The sequence below is a fragment of the Pezoporus occidentalis genome, unplaced genomic scaffold (genome assembly GCF_034315485.1).
Source record: "Pezoporus occidentalis ecotype Australia unplaced genomic scaffold, CSIRO_AGI_Poc_V1 ctg151, whole genome shotgun sequence".
NCBI classification, from domain to species: Eukaryota; Metazoa; Chordata; class Aves; order Psittaciformes; family Psittacidae; genus Pezoporus; species Pezoporus occidentalis.
Genome location: NW_026913328.1, coordinates 2,087,778 through 2,108,451, shown reverse-complemented (window position 1 = coordinate 2,108,451; position 20,674 = coordinate 2,087,778). Strand labels below are relative to the sequence as shown.

The 20,674-nt window shown below is 40.7% G+C and overlaps 2 protein-coding genes across 20 annotated transcripts in view; one reads left to right on the top strand and one right to left on the bottom strand.

The window, feature by feature from the left end:
* Window positions 1-20,674, top strand: part of ADGRL2 (adhesion G protein-coupled receptor L2) — a 180,017-nt gene that overhangs the window by 18,687 nt on the left and 140,656 nt on the right. For 17 of the 18 annotated variants that reach the window (XM_062611267.1, XM_062611262.1, XM_062611275.1 and 14 more), the window contains exon 1: window positions 2,227-2,514. The exons of the other annotated variant lie outside the window; for it this stretch is intronic. The gene's annotated coding sequence lies outside the window, so the exon portion shown is untranslated. Of the gene's footprint in view, window positions 1-2,226; window positions 2,515-20,674 lie in introns of those variants that run through there. 18 annotated transcript variants of the gene reach the window in all.
* On the bottom strand, window positions 1,769-3,252 carry LOC134159845 (uncharacterized). Of its 2 annotated transcripts, none has more exons than XR_009963320.1 (2): window positions 2,881-2,963; window positions 1,769-2,227 (listed from the first exon to the last, which is right to left on the bottom strand). XR_009963320.1 is itself a non-coding variant. In XM_062611276.1 (2 exons), the coding sequence occupies exons 1-2, from the start codon at window positions 3,226-3,228 to the stop codon at window positions 1,840-1,842; spliced, it is 633 nt and encodes a 210-aa protein (XP_062467260.1). In that variant the 5' UTR covers window positions 3,229-3,252; the 3' UTR covers window positions 1,769-1,839. The 2 variants fall into 2 exon arrangements, 1 of the variants encoding a protein (XP_062467260.1); XM_062611276.1 differs by lacking the exon at window positions 2,881-2,963 and adding an exon at window positions 2,984-3,252.

Here is a 20,674-nt window from a genome sequence, read left to right as displayed (position 1 = left end):
TCCCTCCACAAGTACTCTGGGCTGAGGAAGGTCAGTGTGGCCATGGTGTGCCCGTATTTCAGTGATTTTTAGATACTAATCCCAAGGAGTATTGCTAACACTGTTGGAAGTTTAATGCAGCTTTAAGAGAGCTGGACCAGCTCTATCCTTCATACTACTTCATGTGGAAAGGTCTCAAGGATCCAGTTCCTTTCAAACACGTAATGTTTCTCATAATGTGTGTTATAATTTTCTAAACAGGAACTCTGCACAGGTATGGACAGAAGCCAAAATAATAAGCTAAAAAATAAACCATTATTATTAACAAAGGTAATGATCCTGATTCCCTGATGTGATGTGGGTTTTTTAAACTGGATTGTCAACACGCTTTGACCTAAGAAGAGTTGGCCAAGCACGGAGTGGTCCTGCCTTGCACATGCGGTTCTGCGGGTGGGTTCAGTTCGGAAGCATTCCATTCCAGTGCTGGAGCTGGAGAAGGGAGGGGATGGCTAAGCCCGTGCATGTGTGTGGGTGTCTTCAGGCCCGCTCTGCGCAGCTTTGCTTGATGCCCTCCCCTCCGAGGCTCCTGCGACACCTCGCAGAAGCACAGCCCCGGCGGTGTGGGGCTGCTTCCCGCCCCCCCGGCTTGGAGCTGTGCACGCCGCTAGTCCTGGAAGGTCAGAGCTGGTCCTCGGTGCTTTGCATCAGTACAGCGGGAAAACTCCCCATCCCACCAGCGACCCCACACCATGGTTTCAAAGCCCAGGTTTTTGAGAAGAACGCAGCCGCATTGCTGGACAGTGTTCTGTGCTCGAGCGCAAGAATGAGTCAACTGCGAACCCTTTCAATCGTTTCCAAGCGCCGCTTCCCCTGTCCTGACATGTTTTCCCTAACGCACAGCCTCGCTCCGGAGCGCCGTACCTACGAGTGCCGCGGGCGGAGCGGCGCAGGAGCCGCGCTGGGCAGGCAGCTGCCTCGCAGCTGCGGTTCGAGGACGCGAAGGGACAGGGACGGGGACGGGGACGGGGACGGCAGAGCCGCGAAGGCGGCGGGAGCAGGGAACCCCCTCTCTCTCCCCAGCTCGGCTCTCCGGGCCTAGTGAATCATTTTCGGGCGCAGACAAGGAGGGCGGGGGCACCCGCAGCATTGCAGAGCGTTAGCAAGGCCCGGGCAGCACGCACCGCGCAGCTCCTGCCGCCCAAGTTCGGGTACGCGGTCGCGCAGGAGGATACTGCCTAGGAGAAAGCACGGCGGGGACGCCTGCCGGCCTGCAGCGCGCCGACACCCGCCGGCCAAGGACGAGGGGGCGGCTGTAGGGCCCAGGCCCAGAGATCGGCCAGCACCTGGGCGAGAGGCGCCGGGCAGGAGCTCCCAGCTGCTCCGCGGCGGTGCGCGCCTTACAGCAACCTTGGCGGTGGGGCGGGAGTGGGCAGCCTTGGCGCGCAGCCGGTGTGCTCGGCCTTTGGTGCCGAGCAACCAAGCGTTCGTTATTAGCCTTCGCCCCCCAGCTGGAAGAAGGGGTGGGGGGGAAGGAAGGAAGGAAGGAGGGAGGGAGGGAAGGAAGGAAGGAAAAAGGCACGAAGGAAGAGATTTTTGCCCTTCGCTGGGGCTGCTCTACGTGATAATATGTTTATATGATTAGCTGAGCCAGGGGTGGGAGAAGGGGTGGAGATTGGAGGGGGAGGAGGCTGGAGGTGACTCCAGTTCAGAGCCGGTGGAGAGTCTGTGTCAGGACTTCGCAATCCCCAGTCACACACGGAGAGGTGCATGAGCAAAAGGGAGGCTGCGATACAATTCATTGGGATTTTTTTTTTTTTTTTTTGGTGTGTATGTATTGCGTTTTTCCCATTGCTGCGCGCGTTACAAGCTCAGCGCCCGGCGCCCGGTCTCCAGTCGCTGGCGGGGCAGCAGCACCGGGAGGAAGAGGAGAAAATCCGCGCAGGGGCCGGACCCGCACCCCGCCAGAGGCCAGAATGCCATCCTGGGAGATGTAAATCCGATCGGTGCGAGCGAGAGACACGGAGGAGGGGGGGTCCATTGTAACATTCTTGAGTTGTTCCCCGCTACTCTTGCTGCTGCCATCGCCTCCTGATCCTGCACAGAACGGACTCCAACGGCTGGGCACTCGCACTGCGCCCGGCTCCCCCCTCCATTTCGTTGTTTTAAAATTGAATTTGTATTTCTTTTTGTGCCTCCGTGCCGGAGCCTGGCTACATCGTACGTTTCATGCGGAGCGGAGCGTCCGGAACTGCAGGAAAATGTTGACTTAGCCCCAGCGAAGCCTCCCGGCTGGCTGCGTGGAGGAGAAGCCGCCTCCCGCTCTGCGCTGCCCCGGCCCGCCGCGCCGCAGCGCCGGCTGCCTCCCGTTGTCCGCCCGAGCCGGCCGCTTGCCCGCCTGTTCCCCGCGCAGCCGCCAGCGGAGCCCCGGGACTAAGTCCGCCGCGTTCTCCCGCAGCCCTGCGCTCGGTGGGGGACTCGACCCGCGGGTCCCGCCAGGGCGAGAGATCTCAGCCCGCCTTCGGCTCTCAGACAGAGGTAAGCGGAGCCCCGCGCTGCAGCCTCGCCGCCCGTTTCTGCCGGCGGCTGCTCCCTACTTCTGGCGGTTCCCACCGAGCCGCCAGCGGGGAAACACTTAAGGCTCTGCCTCGCCTGCCGGTGTCCCCCACCCCCTCCTGTTCCCTCGGGGTCCGTTGGCCGCCGGCGGTGGAGCGGCGTACCCCTCGTGAGGCCGCGGCCCTCGGACGCGAGCAGCGCGGCGCCGCCGCAGCACCGCCGCTCTCAGCCCGCCTGCACCCCCCCCTCCTTCCCCCCCCGAGCCCTGCGGAGGGGCCTGCGGCAGCGGTGGCCGGTCCCCGCTGCCCGTGGTCCCCCCGCCGCCCCATGGTCCCCCCGCCGCGGGACCGCGGGCCGGGGTCCTCCCGCAGAGCAGGCCCCAGGGCGGTTCGGTGCTCCCCGGCGCGTCCCGCGCAGCGGGGAAAGTTGCATCCGTTCAGTAAATAATTACCTGTTGCGGGGTTTATTTTTGTAACTCAGCCGGCGACCGTCCGGCAGCCCGTGCCAGGTGGGGGGTGGCCTCGGGAGGAGGAATAAATTACCCTTTGTGGAGTGAGAGCAACTTTTTTTTTCTTTTTTTTTTTTTTCCTTTCTATTTCTATTTATTTTCACATGTAGAAATCTGGGGCCATCTGGAGACAGAAAACAGAGTGTGTCATGAGGCACCGTTGCTGTGTCTGGCTCTAAAAATAACATCTTGTTGTTAGTCTGCGCTAGCCCTGCTGGGGTTTGAACGTGGTTTCTCAGAAAGTAAAGAGAGCTGCTGGTGCTCAGGTGTGTTTTCCTTTGCATAGAAATGCCCCTGTGCGCTACGGAAGGAGTCCTGCAGAACAAATGTTCTGTTGTTTGCTTTCCTCTGACGCTCCGGCTCCTTCCTTTTGTTGCCTGCCACGAAAAGAGGTGCCATTTCGCATCATTCTGCAGAAATTGTTTGAATTAATGCAAGTGTGAATTCTTACCGTTTGAAGGAGGACATTAGCATATCAAAGCTTTCTCAGCTCCGGCTCAATTGAGAAAACTTCAGCCTGTCTTCCATTTGCTTCCAAGCAGAGGCCCAAAGGGCAGTGGGAATTGTAAAGGGGTAAAATGGGGAGGTGGATTTGGGTGATGTTTCTGAACTTTCGCTGTTTTGCAATTATGCGAGTGAAACCCAAGGTCCCTTCGCTGCAGAGCCCTTGCGAGCGCTCGGACAATCGCACTCTATTGATTAATAGTTTGTTCCGAGGGGAAGAAAGTGACCTTTTATGACAGGCACTGTTGCTTGGTGTCTGATGTCTGCTCGCTGTTAGGGGGATTTAGAAAGCCCTTTCTCCCGCACTTATGCCCTGGGTATGGCCTACACGTTACTGCGTGCGGGGACTGAATGGGGAAGACCTAATTACTTCAGAAAACAAATGAAATCTTGTAATAAAAGACCTCTCGGTTCCAGACCTTTGAAACAAATACGCTCCCCTCCTTAATGGGTGGGTAGGCTGGAATAATAGATATTTTTATGGGGAGTTTTAAAAGAAGTTTTATCACCACCGGCCATATGCTTACATTTCCTTTTTATCCTTGAAGAAGTGAAAATGAGTAATTTTTGTAATCTCATTTAATCAGTGATACTGTGTTTACTAAGATAACTTAATTTGCGGTTAGTATTACCCTATAGTAAATAATTCGAAACAAAGTATGGCAGAAGTGCTGTTTTGGTGGCTGTGTAGAACATCTATCACACAGTAATTGTTCTACGTGACTACATATTTGTAGGGTTTATTCTTTTGTTACTATTTCCTTGAGTCTGAAAGGGGATGTGGCCAGGCCTACCCATTTATTATCTTTGCAAATCAATATTCATAATCCAGCCACACAAAAACCAAGCAAAATCCAGTTATCTGTCAATATTTTGGGACCTTTTCCAGGGACCAGATGTTTCTTGGGGACTGTATTCTGGTTTATATCTGGCAAAAAAAAGAGCTTCCTATGCCTGCCTTGCGTATTATTCCTTCCTTCGAAGCCTTTTACTTGAATGGTGCAGATACTAAACCATACGTTTTGTGTTTTTAAAAAGTTGGTTTAAGTAAGTGCTTGGTAGACAGCACTTGGTGTTTTTTTTTTTGTATCCCCCCCGTCCCCCCCCTTATGGTTTTCCATTTGGTGGCTTGGGAGAGTCGTGAAAGTGATGTGCCCTTAGAGTAGGATGTCTTCAGTCATGTTTCAGTTTCCTTTCATTTAATGATGGAACTGAGTATATATGGTATGTCTTGGTGAAAACCCTTGCAATTAATTAAATAATTCATAAAGATTTCTGTTGTTCCTAAATGGACGTGACCATTTGGGCATTCTGTAGACAGATGTGTTTAGTGGTCCTAAAATGCGTGTCATTACTTTCAGGTAAATTTCAGCGGTTTATTTACCTAACATCTTTGGCTGTCTGCAGTAGTGGTGGTGTAAAAGGAACATATTGATGTAATTGCCATTATCACACTTAAGTTGCTATTAACTAGTCTGCTTTGAATACAGAATGTTATAAAGAAAGTGCATTATCCTTCCAGCTATTCGGGATAATCTGAAAATTGTCTTGAAAATGTTGCACTTAGGTTTATATCATGGCAACCCCAAATTCGGCAGATCTATAAAGAAAAAACATATAGTAGAAAGAAGATTTCAATATTCAAATGACAAAATCGGACCACTTAGAGAAAAATTAATGTGCTGCAGCAGCACTTCAGCTGCCATTTTCAATCACTGTGGGTTAGTGTGTGTTGGCAACAGCAAAAAAGTATAGACATTCAGATAGGTCAGGGAGCTGGTTAGCTGGGGAAATCGGGATATTGAATCATGTGGGGTAGAACAAACCAATTACTTCAGGTTTTGACTTGAGAATTTCCAGTAAACTTTTTTTTTTTTTTTTGGCTTTTGGCTCCCCTGCTCATTAATAGACCAACATCAAAGCAGGCAACCAAACTTCCAAATGTTATAAAAACTAATGTAAAGATACAGATCTCACATGTAGTCTTGCAAGTCTTAATTTAAGACAAGCAGTTGGAGTTTTTATTGCTGCAATTTTCACAATCAGCAGAGACATTAACACTAGGCTTCTGGGTGTTTCCCTTCTTAAAATGAGCAAGAGGAGAGCTTTAAAAAAAAAACCAAACAACAACCCACCAAAGTTTGCTTAGTTCTTATTTGATCACTTCAGAAGCTTTCTCAATGCTTTATCTTTTACTGCTTTTAATGTGTAAAGTCAGGAAAGGGGGTGACTCATGAATTCTAGTTTCTAGTAAGGAAGCACCTTATGAACATTTAAATAAGCTAATTTAAATACCTAAGACTGGTATAGTCTTAGGAGTTTGTAGTCTTTGTGGTTGTTAATATGATTAATCTTATTCCTGAAAATGCAGTATATAGACATGGTGTTTTGATTAATGTATTTTTTTTTTTTAATGGAAGTAGTTTGATGAATCAAAATGCTACAGTCATGAGTGACAGGTTTTTAGAATGGTCCAGTATTGTCACCTAAGGATGTGGAAAGAGAAGTCTCTAGTCAGGCAAAATACTTAGATAAGTTATATTTACAATACGATTTTATGTAGCATGTCATAAATTGATACAAATAATAAAAACCATTCAATATAAATAATTGTTTAATGTTTAGGGAGGATAGAAATGTAAGCTTTTACTGTAATTTGGTCTAAAAAGTTTATGTATTTCCTAAGCCCTAGCTCATCCCGTGTCCGGCTAATATGATGACATACATGTGAGAAAATACCGTTAACTTAGAGTATGGCTCTTGCTGAGGATAGCACTATGCCTTAAATAATGAAGAAAAACACTTGGAAATGTTTTATATGAAAAAATGCTCTATGCCTCCTCTGCATTTCCACTGAGGAATATCTGTGAATGACTGCTAATACAAGAACTGAAGTAATGATTAATGGTTTTACCTGGTCAGCTGCAAGACAACAAGTTAAACTACATCTGGTGTATTAATTGAAATCATATTCTTGCATAGGTGGAAAAGCAGTCAGTTATAAAGCAATATACTTTAGAGCCTAGGCTAGCGAAATTCCATGTCAGACATGTTACTTGGGGATGTTATGTTAAACAGACTCTTTCGAAGCATTTTTCAGGATTGATGTTTCTGATGTACAAACATGATTTGGAATTGCAAGAAATTCACCTTTGTAAGTATTTATGTGCAGCTTTTAAACTTAAATGCTATCTGTTATTTTTTTTTAAAAACCCTCAATTTGAAACAAAAAGATTTAAACCATCACGGTTGTAGTTGGAAGTCAGGAAAGCTGGAAAAACAAAAGCTATTTTAAGGCCATTCTCAGTATAGTCATGTTTAATATTTAAATACTTTTCAAAGATAGCTGCATTTTTTTTCCAACAGCTCTTAAAATAAGAGGAGTAAGTGTCTCTGTTGCAATATTGGTAACTTGTGATTTAATGTGAATGTATACCTGGTCTAGAAAATACTGCCAGTGTTCAGTTAACAAGTGTGATTCTTTTTAACATTCTTCATTAAAAAGTGAAAGATGACAGGCTTAAAGCCCTTTTCAATACATAATTTTTTTGGAGTTCATGGTTTTGTTTTTTTTTTTCCAACCTGTATGAGATGTGTTTCTGCAGCATGGGGTCTGAAGATTGTGTCGCTTACTGTAAACGATTCAGTTACAGAAATACACTTGCTTAAGGTCTTACAGTATTCTCTACATACAAACTGATAATTAACTAGAAATTCATTCGGGGGGGGGGAAGCAACAAACCTACAAATTCAAAATTGTAACATCTCCAGGTTATGGATCGTTACATTAAGTGGAGTATTTTATGGGTTTTAGAAGCATGTGTAATCTGCATATGACATGATTTCTTCCTTTATGATTTTCATAAGGTATTGTAATGATTTGACTTACTGTAGCCTGCTGTTTACCCAGATTATTTAGAAAGGCGTAACAATCAAAAACATTGCAGCCTGACTGAAGCAAGCACAGTGCTTAACACCTGCAGGTAGAGTGCAGTCTCCAACAAAATGCTATTGATTGTTGTCCTGGCACAAAGCAAGCTTAAATGCAGTTTGCTTAATTATAACAAATATTCATTTTTATGAGTAAGGTACTTCATGTTTAGGGAATATTTTGTGTGTTGTCTGCTAAATAAAATCCCATCACAGTTGTATAAATTTGTTCAATTATCAGAACAGCTAAGAGGAAGAAAAAAAAATCAATTTACCCTGAAAAGCACCAGAAATAAGATTACCTTGGCTAGTAGGAACTTGCCAGCACTGTCTAAATTGCTTAATATTATCAAACATTGCCATTTTTCATGTTCAGTAAGAAGGATATTGACTATTCTATATGTCCAGGTCTGCTGTTTGGCTATTTCTTTGAGATATAAGCATGTCCTATTTTTATTCCTACAATAGCAGTTACAGTTAAATCAGAGGACCTAACAATAACTTTATAAAATAGATGGAATAATACCATTCACTGAAGAAATAGTATTTACTTGAGATAAGTGATCACAACTATTTTTTTCTGCTCTCTAGCTTGTTGTTCTTGTAACAGACAAATGTAAATACCTTAGCAGACATTTCAGACTGAAAGGCAAGAGATAAAATGTAATTACTTTTCAGGGTGGCCCTGACAATGCAGTATTCTTGTCTGTTATACAAAAAAATGATCTTTGCTCATCACCTCAGAGTATGAAGGCCATTGTTACTTCTGAATATAAAAACATTTTCAGATTTTTAATGTTGACCTCGGTATCCATCTTTAGTTCTTCTGTATAAGCTGGAATCCTTATAGCCGTAAATTCTCGTTGCTGTTATTCAAGCGAGCATTTAATGGAGCACCTAATGGACTCTGCTCCTGTATTTTTCTTGAATGCATAACATCTTGCTTCATTCAGTCACCAAAACTAACTTTGCTACAAGGACAGGCAACATGACAAGTTAGAATCAATGGACCATTTGTAGGTCACAAAGTCAGTTTACTGGAATTTCAGAGGAAACTGGTTGAAAAGAGAGGACAAATGTCACTTTGAATAGAGATGTTTAAATCAGACTTTTGCCTCAGGGTAGAATTTAGGTCTGTTGTAGCCTAGATGTAATGTCTCCCTCTACAGAGCACAGCATTAATCATGGCTTGACAAGTGATCATGGGCTGAGAAAAATGGGGCCCGTCTTGGTTGTGTGGTTATTTTTTTTCTAATCTTAATCTCTTAGGAGCACATTACAAACACTAACATTTATACAAAAAGATTTTAAGTATCAATGTCTGTATTTAAGTAGTGAAAGTAGCTAGCTTCAGGGAAAAATCTAGTTAGAGCTGATAAGAAGCTACTTGGGTTTCTTACATAGGTGCAACTAAGAATATTTTCCTTTTAACTAATGCAGGTTTTTTGTCATAGGAGATTTATCTTGCGCCATTTTCTCATGTGAATATGGTAGAGTCTGGGTCCGCCTGATTCGTCCCTTGGTGTACCCAGTAACTCTGAAATTCCTGTCTTTTGCTTTAGCAGTGTGTTACAATGTATTTGCCACCCAAGAAAGATACTTCCTTTTGCCCAAGCGGCAGTACAGGGGAGAAAGAGCAGTTTTTGAAACTTAACGCAAATTGCCTTGATGCTGATCAATACATATGAGGGTTTTTTTTATACTGTATTTATATTTTAGTGATGTGTCACTTGGTCACAAAGAGCTACCAAAGCTGGAATGAAGTTAAAGGAATGACGACTGCTACTTAAGGTCCTGAATTTTGATAGTGTACAAATAAAAGTGTGTTTAATATGTTAATTTTTAAAGCAGGGGTGTCTTGATGCTCAGATTATGTGTTGGGAGTATTTGCACCTTTTATGGTAAAGAAGATGGGTCAAGAAGGGAAATCTTGTAATTTTTGGGGCTTCTTTGCTGCTTTCTGCTGTGGGGACAGTGTAGGGAGCAGCTGAACACAGCGTGTGCATGGCAGCTAGAGAGGCGTATCTCAACACACGGTTAGATTTGTATCTGTGACTGCTGAAAAAATGGATAATATCAGCAGAGTAGCAGCAAAACAATTTATCACTCGGGAATTGCGCTTTAGAAATTAGGCTGCTTCTGTTTATTTATTTGCCTCTGGACGTGATAAAATCCCAAATCTCTCATTTAGGGTAGGCTGCTGCTTTCCTTTGTGCCCTCTATTGGTATTTTCCTATCAGTCAACAACACCTCAAACCGGTTGTTGCTCTGAATCTAGATGACCGAATAATCTAATGCTGATTAATGTTAAAAGTTGTTTCTGTCAGCTGGGGAGGGGATGACCGACCTTGTTTCTGACTATCATACTTGCATTGCTGTTGATGGGATCTGGTGTAAATAGAGAGCGCGCCTTAGTCTGAAATTAGTGTAGGGAGATCGCATGCCAGAAGGATTCTTCAGTTCGCCTTTCTATATATTCCTTTACAGTGTCCTGTTTGTCACTTTTTACGGCACAGCAGTTTGTACTGGTGTGAACAGTATTCAGAAACAATTCCCTCACCATAGGCAGCGTTGCTTTGAAATAAAGTGACATTTAAAGAAAAAAATTCCTGAGAACAAGTTCTGCTGTTGACTCTGCATTTCTCTGGTAAATTCCCGATGCTTGTGTTGATGGAAGGGAAAATTCTTTTCATCTGATCCAAGCTTCCCTTTATTCATTCTTCTGAGCTTAATTTAGACTTTTTCTACACGGGGTGACTGATTTGGAAAATGAATAATGATTGTATCTTGGGTTTGAATGAAGTGAGTGTTCTCTAGAAGACCAGTTCATAGCTATTTTGTTGGTAAATTTGTCATTTAAATATTGAAGGGCAGTGTCTCCTGCAGCTTTGATTTCCTTCAGTCTGATAGGTACTTCTTAAATGCAGACTTTGAATCAGTGAGGCTGATTCTTGTGTAAATCAGTGTGAAGTGCTTCAAGGAGAGAAGGTGCCTCAGCAGCTGAGATGTATCCCTGGCTGAGCTGCTGTGCTAGGAAAATGGGCTGAGGCTGGCAGTTGTTTTGGAAAGGGAGGGGAGTTGCAGGCTGACATAATTTGAAAGTGAGAAGAAATCCTTTTGCCCTTCAGGCAATAATCTGACCTGGTGCTTGAATAGAACACCTCTCCAAAATGTTAAAATTATTTGCCCTCCTCCCCGCTTTCTTTACTTCCTCATTCTTTTCCCTCATTTGAGGAGGTGTATAATAATATCTGATAATAACTGGTTGTGATCCATTTGTAAAAGATACTCCAGCAGTAAAGAGCTGTGTATGCAGCAGTTTCACCATATTGAAGTGAACACCCCATATTTGTCCTACATTTGTCCCATGTACTGGCTATACCTATACTAGAATATCATGAACTTTTTAGTCTTTTTTTTATTTCAACTTTTTTTTTTTTTATGTTGACATTCAGACCTCAAAAGGTTATATTTTGGAGTTTATTTTTCCAATAAAAATTAAAGACAAGGGTATATATGACTTTTCCCTGTGCATATGCATTTATTTTATGAGCATTCTGCATGAGTCTTTCCTTCTGCAGAGGGAAAGAAAGTGGGATTTGGCTCTGTAAGAGAAATAAAACCACAGGCATACTTTCGTTCTTTACATGTTAGAAGAGAAATTAATGTTGCCTGATGGCTTCCCAGTATTTTTGAGTGTGTGCTAAAGGTTAGACAGGATGAAGGCTTAATTTTGATCTGCTTAATATTTATGGCTTCATTCATTGAAGCCTTTTCCCATTCGCATTGAAGGGATTTTTATCTAGAAAGCTCACGCTATTACAGTGAAGAAACTTAAGACGTTTTAAGGTAAGGACAGTGCCTTTTGGAAAATAAGCAGTTTACCTCAAGTTGGATGAAAAACTACATTGTTACTTCATATTTTCATAAAATTGATAGAGGCTTTCTTAATCTTCAAGGTAACTTACCATTCAGTTCATTTGCTTTTTAAACTTCAGTGGAGTGCATGTGTAATTGTATCTGAAAGTGGCATTGGGTTTTATCTCCCAGCAGTAAATAGAACGAGGGATGCTGTTGTTTAGTTGGTTTTGGGTTAGGGAGATGTATCAGATAGGATGAATTTGTTTTCTTGTTTGGGGTGGTCTTTCATTTCCGTTTGGTTCTGGATAAGCATATAATTTTTCACCTCCCCCCCCCCCCCCCCCCCCCCCCGACATCATTTAGGTGACTTTGAAAAAGAAATCTGTGTATTTTGATATAGGAAAGACTAGAGCTGAATGTTTAACTTCTCTGAGGGAAATACAAGAAAGAATGTTTTCTATGTTAACACCTCATGTCAGGTAACACTGGAGAAGGATTTTTGAGGGAGTTTCCTAAAAATGGTGACTGGTTATTCGGGTTCCTGTGCCGGCTGTTACCCACATTTTCCACATATTTTTGCTCATTCTTCCTATTACCTGCAGAGGGAGCTTGTATATGAGATAATCAGAGTAATCAAGGCATTCAGAGCTGAATTGTTTCCAGTAAGTACAATTTCATTTCACAGTGCCTTCTCTGTTATTCAGAGCAGAAGGGCTCTGCAAGATAGCTTTTAAAAAGGCTGTCCATCAGCAACAGTAAATAGCAACGGGCAGAAATCTCAAAACATCAGTAAGCAGAAGCTGATTTCAGAAATACTTCATATTTCAGAGAAGTAACTTTTTTTTTTCATTTAAAGTTTAAAAAGGAACCAAGGAAAACAATTCTTACATGTTGAGGTGCAAGAGAACAATTTTGGTACTCAGTATGATGGGAAGCAAGTTTTTGTTGCATAAACTGTCTTCTCTGATTCTAAGAATGTCATGTCAGCATGAGAGAGACAGCACAGTACTTCCAGGTCTTCGGTACATCTCATGTAGTGTGCTAGCCAAAAGGTAAGTATTTTATGCAAGCAAGTGTTATAAATTGTAATCAGGGTGATTGCATGTGCAAGGCTAACTCTTAATTTTGCTTTTTCTCTATTATAAAATATAAAAAGGTGAATGAATTTCATCCAAATGTAATTAATGAATTCATACAGTCGGACTGAAGCAGGCAAACAGTGGGAAGGAGTGCTGTCTTAAGCTTTAGAAAAATACTGACAACAAAGAATAAGGAATATCATAACCTAAGTTTATATATAAATTGTAAATTAAAAACTAGCTTGAAGAATCAGAAATACTCAGTTTAAGTCGTGATTTTTCCTTAATTTGGCACAATGAAAGAAATGATTTGGTATACTGCAGGTTTTATAATTTGTATTATAGTCTTCTGAATGATGAAAGTGTGTGATCTTTCAATAAGTTAAGACTTCAGAGAAGAAAATAATTCATTTATAATACAGTTTTGCTTGCTGAGCAAGAAGCATAATAGATGGTACTTGGATGAATTTTGCACTATCTATCTCTGGGAAAATGGTGACAATCATTTTACTTTAAAATATTTCAACAAATTTAAAGATGATTTGCTATGATGCTGTTAGGAAATTAAGCAGTATGCATGCACATTTCATGAAACAGAAACAGCTCTCCGTAACATGCTCTTCTGTAATAAATCTGTCACATAAATTGGTTTGAGTTGATTTTTTTTTTTTTTTTTTTGGTTAGCTTAAGCAGAACTTTAAACTTAGCATATGTTCAGCCTAATGTGGTCTTAGGGTTTTAGCTTGGATTCTGGTTTTAAACACCAGGAAAAATTTACCATATCTAAGAGAGCAGCAACTCTGTCAATTTATTATTTATACTGGCTAATCCTTGGTAATGTGAAAAGTCAGCTTGTTATTGTAACACCAAATGGCCCTCTAAGTAGGGAAACAGTTAAGTAGATCTCCTGTAATAGGTTGTTGTCTAATAAAGAGATTTATGGTATTGGCAGGGGCTATTGTATAGGTATTACCCTCTCACAGCATGACCATGTATTATCTTAACAACTCAGTGCCACATTTATGTTGAGCATTTTCATAACAGCGTAAGAATATTAGCCACAGCAATTACACTCCAATAGGATTATAATGGTAAGATTTACAGAATATATATAAGTGATGTCTTTTGTAGAGATTTCGGAGTGTGAGGAGTTGAAAAGTTGCATCATTCTTTTCACATGGGAAAATACTGATGTATTAGTCATGATGAAGAAAGAGAGGTTTCTTAATCTTGTTGAGGAATTATTGGGAGGCAGTGGACGTAATCTTTCTTTACACAGTGTGTCTTTTTCTTTCTTGGTGAGGTAAGGATGTTTCAGAAATTCCATTCAGTGGAGATTGCCGAACAATATGAAAATCAAGACATGTATGTAACTTTAATTCTGTCGTGAGGGTAATAACAGCTGGGATTAAGATAAGTTTTTTTAACACCTCTGGATTTTGAACAGTGGTAAATTACTTGCTACAGTGTAAGAGCCTGCTTGTATGAAATCATGTTGCTTTGTTTTAGCTGTAGCGTAACACACATTTTCTGTTTCATTAGCACTAGCTTTTTATGGTGATAAGTAACTTACTTTTATTTGTCACTTGTAGTAATTTCTAAAAGTGACAATAATGTCAACCTAGTACAATTTTTCATGTAAGTGACATTCAAGCTGTTCCTTACTTCTGAAAATTTTCCATCTGTTTTTTTTAAAAAACACAAGTGAGGCATTAATACTTAACTTACTTGGCAGAAGCAATGTACCAGTCACATTTAATAAAATGAATTGTGTTTTATCAATAAAAAACACTTATGGGGACAGAGTGAACAAAATACATTAGGTTATATAGTAATTTCTGAATAACTGCATTGAGTAGAAGAGCAGAATGGAATGGCAAAGTGTTATGAAATAGCCACACATTTTAAGATGACACCTTGAGGTGTAATTCAGTAAATACTATAATAGTAAGTGTTTAAACAAGCAACCTTTCTTTTCCTCATTCACTATAACAAAGTCATAGTTACGTCATTCCAAATGAAGAAAATTTCTAGATGGCAGTTCTTACTGTAGGAGAACTTCCCAATATATGTTCCATGTATTGTACGCATGCATAGATAGTGTTATTTAAATTTGTAAGACTCGACATTTCCTGGATTTTTTGGATTAATTTCACATATAAGACTTAATGTAGAAAGATCCTGTACCCATCTGTTTTAAATTGCTGTTGATTACCAAAAGCCAGAGGAAAGATGCGCCTGTTTCTTTTGAAATTAAATACTCCACTTCTGAAAATGTGCTAATTGAAGGTAAGGTTGCGCACAGATTTAAGTGTTTTCTGGTGAGTTATTGGAAAATAACTGGATTAAATGATGAATTTTAAAAACTTCATTATTTTTTAGTCATAATAATGTTGTATGACTCGTATGTCTCGTGTTTATACAACTGGAACAAAATTCTGGAGCTTTGTCTTTAGTCTTAAGTTCAGATCAAGAATTATGACCCAAAGAATAACATTTTCTATTTTAGAAAAACTCCTGTAAGGTTTTTAGATTGGCTTCACATCTCATTCATTTTGAACATTCATTTTTGTGGAAAACAATTGTAACTTTTGTCTTAAGTAAAAAAGAAAACACAAAAGGACAAATGTTGCCCCCTTGATGAATGTGGAGCTCCAACTGATTTAAGAGTGTGAACTGTGGCTGCGTTGTTGAGGGCAGTTCCTGGCTTGTGTACCCTAACTGAGAAGAAGCAGTACTTAGAATAGAAGGGTGGATAATGCATAAAAATTCAGTAAGGGGTAAAACATTTTTATCAGTGCGTTAAATACTACAAATATGTATAATTAATTTAAAGTATTAAAAATTGGTTACAGAGGATTTTTTTTTTACACATTTATCATTAACAGTGTTTTTTGATGTTTTAGAAGACAATGTCTAGGTTTGAAGAAGGAAAATATATGCAGAAATATTCTTATCAAATTGTTAGCCTCATGCGGTCTCCTGAAATATTTTGGGGATATGTATATGTAAGCTGTAAGACGAAAATTAACTGTTTTTCTTTTTGTACAAAGGCTGTAACAAATGGCTTCTTAAAATTAGTATTCTTCTGTTTGCAAGACAATAAATCAAAGCACAATCCACACTGTAGTCATTTTACTTGTAGTGTGCATTAAAAATGTATCCACACTAAGTCATACTTAACTGCCCACAGACAACTAACCCTGAAGAAGGGATAAGTCTGTCTTTTTTTTTTTCTTTTGTCTGTCTTTTTTATTTATATCTGTTTATCTGTTTGGACCAGAAGTGCTGCTATGACTAATAAAGCTTCTGTATTTGGCAAATGGGATCAATGCAAGTAATCGCAGTTCTTGGCTCACAACTGAAAAATCTGCCGAACAGAGCACGTAAAACCAGTATAACTTTTCAGGTATACCTGTGAATGAAATTCTTCCTTGCACTTCCGTCACATATGCAGAATTCATACGTCTTTACTGTATCTTCACTTCTAATGTTGTTATTTCTGATTATCATGATATTTACAGCAGTGCTTGGATAAGTGGCATGAGTAGAAGGTATCGTTTTCAGCCTGCTTCTGAACATACAGTCCCTTAGATTTATTTTAAGATAATAAGACAGTGAAATCGGCAGCTTTCTATTACCTATTTAATTTATGGTCAGTTTTAAAATTTGGCTTATTTTAATTATATTCAGACTACTGTTTTGTCCAGCTTTGACTGATCTTTGCATGTGATGGACTGCTGAATTCTGTAAATGATAAATTAGTTCTTGGTTATTTTTCACAGAAAATCATTCAATACATGAAATGGTCATCTATAAAAAAATATTTTTGTTCAATATATAGTTATACATATTAAAGAAAGAAAAAAGGTTGCTGGAGTCCTATCTGTTAATTGAAGGGAAGTTAAATAAATGGAGATTTTTATAGCAGGTCTGCTGGAAGATAACTAGTAAATTATTTCTGTTTATGTTTTAAATAGCTATATAATAACTAGTGCACTAGGTAAAGCTGCAGCATTAACAGAGTATTAAAAATAATTGGTAAGGTTTTATGAAAAATACGTGGGGCAGTAAGAAAATTTGTTGATGTTTCAGTGGTATGGTTAATACAACTGTGTTCGCAAATTCTGTGTAGTTGAGAGATGCAGTTAACATCTCCTCAATCGCTTAATTGCAGTCATTATTTAAGTTACCTAAAAGATCCACTGTTCAGGGCTTGTGCATATAGGAAATGTTAGCTTCTGCTAAACCAGCTGAGCAAATACACTTGGAATTTTATTACGGCTCACAAATGGTGTAAAGAAGTAGCTGCTGGTATTGTGCTCTAGAATTCATTCAAGTCCATCTGACCATTGAACAAATTGTGGTTTTACTGCAGTGTTTGTGGAAAAACTGTGAATGCCAATGTGTACAAGGTGTTCCTATCATAAAAAAATCCAAACCCAAAAACCAACCCAGAGCACTCCAAACACAGGGAGCACCTATTTTTCTCTAAGCTTGTGATTTGGAGGTCTCTTGTGACATGGTCTGATATGCAACTGTCATCATCTTGCCTGCAGTGGTGGTTGTGGTCATGGCTGCCACTTGGTTCTGGGAAGATGTGAGTCCTTTGGTGCTGGAGATCCAAATTCATGGCTAGATGATTTCAGTTGCTTTGTAATAACACAGAGGTGTAGTTAGAACTAATTTAGTTAATCATCATGAACTGGAGGTAGTCCCATCTGCCCTTCTCCCTCAAAAATTACCTGTGATATAAAAGCATGATCATTTTGAGACGAAAGAGGGGAGCATTGTGTGCGCTGTCTGCAGATGAAGATCCTCAGAAACCAGGTTTGTCCTTTTTCTGTTACTCACAGTCAAAAAGTCAAAATATCCATTTTAATGAAGGCATTTCAAAGAACAGTCAGGTTGAGAAAGATACAGTATTTCTTTACATGCTGCTTCCTCTTAAACATGGAAAAGCCCTTAGGCTATAAATTAAAGAGTGTCTAACCCTGTGTAGCTGATCTGAGGCTGCCCAGTTGCAATGAAGAGTTAAAGTTGGGTTTTTTGTTTGTTTTGGTTTTTTTTTTTAATAGTTGTAAATGGCTTGGTGGTTTAATATTTTTCAATCTGTGGTTACCTTGTGTCCCCCTCATGTCCTGTTTTTGTCAATATTTTCCTTTCACCTAAGGACTATAGCAAGTGGGAGGAAAAGTGACTTGAAAGAATGTAATTATGCCAGAGATGCATTTTCATGTGGGAACCTCTATAATGTCTTCATGTAAATGACATTCACTATGGAAACTGTAAGAGCACTTATGAGCAGAAAGGTTCATCCTGTCAGTGTATTTGCTTACCTTTCTTCCTGGAAAGGTCTCCCACATGCACCGGGGCTGGGGGAGCCTTTGACCCTGCTCCGTGCTCAGGGCTGCAGGTGAGTGGTGTGGGGACCCTGAGAAGCTTGTGGCAGCATCTGGAGAGTGGCAGTTGTACCAGTGTGTTGGAAATGGAGACACCTCAGAGGATAGTTGTATTTTGGATTTTTAGTTTTGGCATGGTAGGTTGTTCTTTCTAAAACCAGTGTGTTCTCAGGCATGCTCACTGACATTCAGTTTCACTGAATATTTGCTTCTGGATGGGGAACCTACAACAGAACAGCTTTAAGATCAAAAAGCCCTCAGAGTTGTGTTGACAAACCTTATTAAGTGGTGCAGCACAGTATACGTGGCACAAAATACTGTACTGCTTACTCATAGCAGTAGAGTACCCTGGCACAGTGATGCTCGTAGCTTTGCTGGCTGGCTTCCAGAATTGTGGTTCCTAGAGTACAGGTTTTTTAACCCGGATCAAGAAGAGGTGTAGATTTATTTATTTCTAAGACTTCATGTTTGTAAGCTTTGTTGGTGCTTCTTGTAAAACTTAAAATTGTTCTGTGACGTTTGTTACTATCCCCACCACATCCTTAAAAATTAATCATCTTGTTGAATAGTGTTTCCCTATTCAGCTTGAATTATTGATGTTCTGGTACTTAGTAGAAGGGCAGTGGTACTTTTCCCATACCACAGCCTGTTCAGCCCCAGTTTAATGAGTAATAGTCCAGTACCTGTAATAGAATACCCATAATTATGACTTACTGAGTGGGGCTCAAACTGGAAAGTAGGAAAGGTTCAGGTATTAAGATATAGATGTTTTGTGAATGTTGAAGCAGTGGGTACCCACTGTTCGGATGTTAGAGCTGTTAGTGGTCATTGCAAGACCACTTCCTGGAGAGAAATGAAACGTTAGTATATTTAAATATATTTAAATTTTTGAAAGCATTTAGCTGAATACATTGTTATTTGTAGCTATCTTAAAGATACTCTTAGAGGCTGTTTTTTATAAATGTTTTCAGAAGTGAATGGAATAATAACAAATTGAACAATAGTAAATGAATGTCTGCTTGTAATTGTGTGTATGGTTCAGTACATGTATGTCTTTGGTATTTATTAATATGGTACTTGTTAAAAAATACGAAGTGTCCAGTTTATCATGTAATGTGAGGCAGGTCAGGAGAAGAGATGCTTGTCCAGAGGCATGGACAAAGGTTGCTGCCCGCCAAGAAGAGCCAGCATGGTTTCATTCATTCTGCTCTCAGCCAGCTGGACTGTAGGTGTACATATTCTAGGAGGTAAATAACAACACTGAGGGAAAGCTAAAGAGTGATACTTACTTCACTGTCATGAAATAATACTGGAACAGTGAATTTGGTCTTGTTTTGGTGACTGGAAATCGTGTCTGGCTGTTGAAATCTTGCACTGTGCTTGCTGCAAGCTCTTCTTGTACACCCTAGTAATCTTGGGTTAGATATTTTTATTTTTAGAAGAGCTGTAAAGCTGCTATTTTTAGGTCAAAACCATCAAATCACCTTTTGACTGAAGAGAGATTAAAATAAAACTGAGTAACTTCTAGGGAGTATGTTGATAACCGGGCAGTGTCAGGTGAAGTGTTCTGTCATGCCTCCGTCTGCGACTTGTTACGTATCTGAGATGGTCCTTTAGGTTTGGTTTTTTTTTTCTTTTCTTTTCTGTTTTTCTGTGTTACATATTGTCCTGTCTTTCTCTTCTTCCAGAAATAAAATCTTAGTTCAGCCCAGTATTGACCCATAAATAAAGCATACGTTTATTACTGTCACAGCCTCTTCTGGATTTGATTTTTAAACAGAAAAAAAATGCCCAGAATGTGTAATAGATGTGCTGAAATTGTGGTCAGCTTTTTTTAATTATTATTGCATTGTGAAATCATCAGTTATTTATAGAATATAATTACTTGCAGAACAGCAAATGTTTCTAAATAATTTTATGCAGGTACATACGCAGACATACATCTCTGCACATGTGTTCTGGCCCTTCTTGTGACATTTATTGCCAATGTAAACTTTTTCTGTCTCCACGTTTATTACTGCTTTGACTTACTCTTCATTCAGATTTGTGGCCTCTGATGTGTGTTGGCTGGCTTTTTGTGTGGATTAAAAAGCAGATAGTTGCAGTTAGTGTAGCTTGTGTTTGTGTCTTGGGTTAGAAGCAAGTTTTGTACATGGAGTTACGAGAGTGTGGCAGCTGATCCTAAATGCTGTCAATCCGCTTGAAGGAAATCAAATTACTCAGATATTTCATACTAGCAAGTTCTTCCCTTTTCTGTACTGTGCTGCATGTTTTCTGTTCCCTGTTGACTTGCATTCCTTCATTGTCAGCCTTCCTCCGCTCCTTCAATTGCCTCTTTATTTTGCACAGGCTCCCTGACACATCCACCCATGGCACGCAGGGCGAGCCTGCCCGCGCTTCTGCATCTTTCCTTAGGCCTTTCCATTTCCATCTGCTTGCTTTCCTTCTACACCCTACCCAAGGGCTTTCCCACTTCCCTTGCACTTCAGACTAGCTGGGGGGAATGCCATCTTCCAGCTCTGCCTGCTCCATTGGCTTTTTTTCCCCTTTATCCCCCTCCCTTCTTTTTTTCCCCTCTCCTTTTTTTCTGGCCCCACGGTGTGACTCTCACTGATTTCTGGTGAGTAACTGGCAGTACGGGGGAGTCTACCTGATGATGATGATTTCATTGTGCATCTGATTTGTAATCTACTGCAGAAGCGCCTTAATGCAGGCGGTTTGATAGTGTTATTTAGTGTTAGAAATTTGAAATATTAAAGTGCATAAAGTACCAGTTAAATCAAGGTGGCTTGTGGAGCATGTGTATAACTTGCGTGGTTTTGTGAGCGTGAAGGTTTTGCACAGTGTGATATCTTCCG

Bases quoted from the DNA above. Each gene is read 5' to 3' on its own strand.
- LOC134159845 (XM_062611276.1), bottom strand. From the start codon at position 3,228: ATGTTATTTTTAGAGCCAGACACAGCAACGGTGCCTCATGACACACTC. The intron at 2,228-2,983 runs GTAATTATTTAC...ATTTTCCTGCAG, and splicing joins AAAAATAAACCCCGCAACAG to TTCCGGACGCTCCGCTCCGC.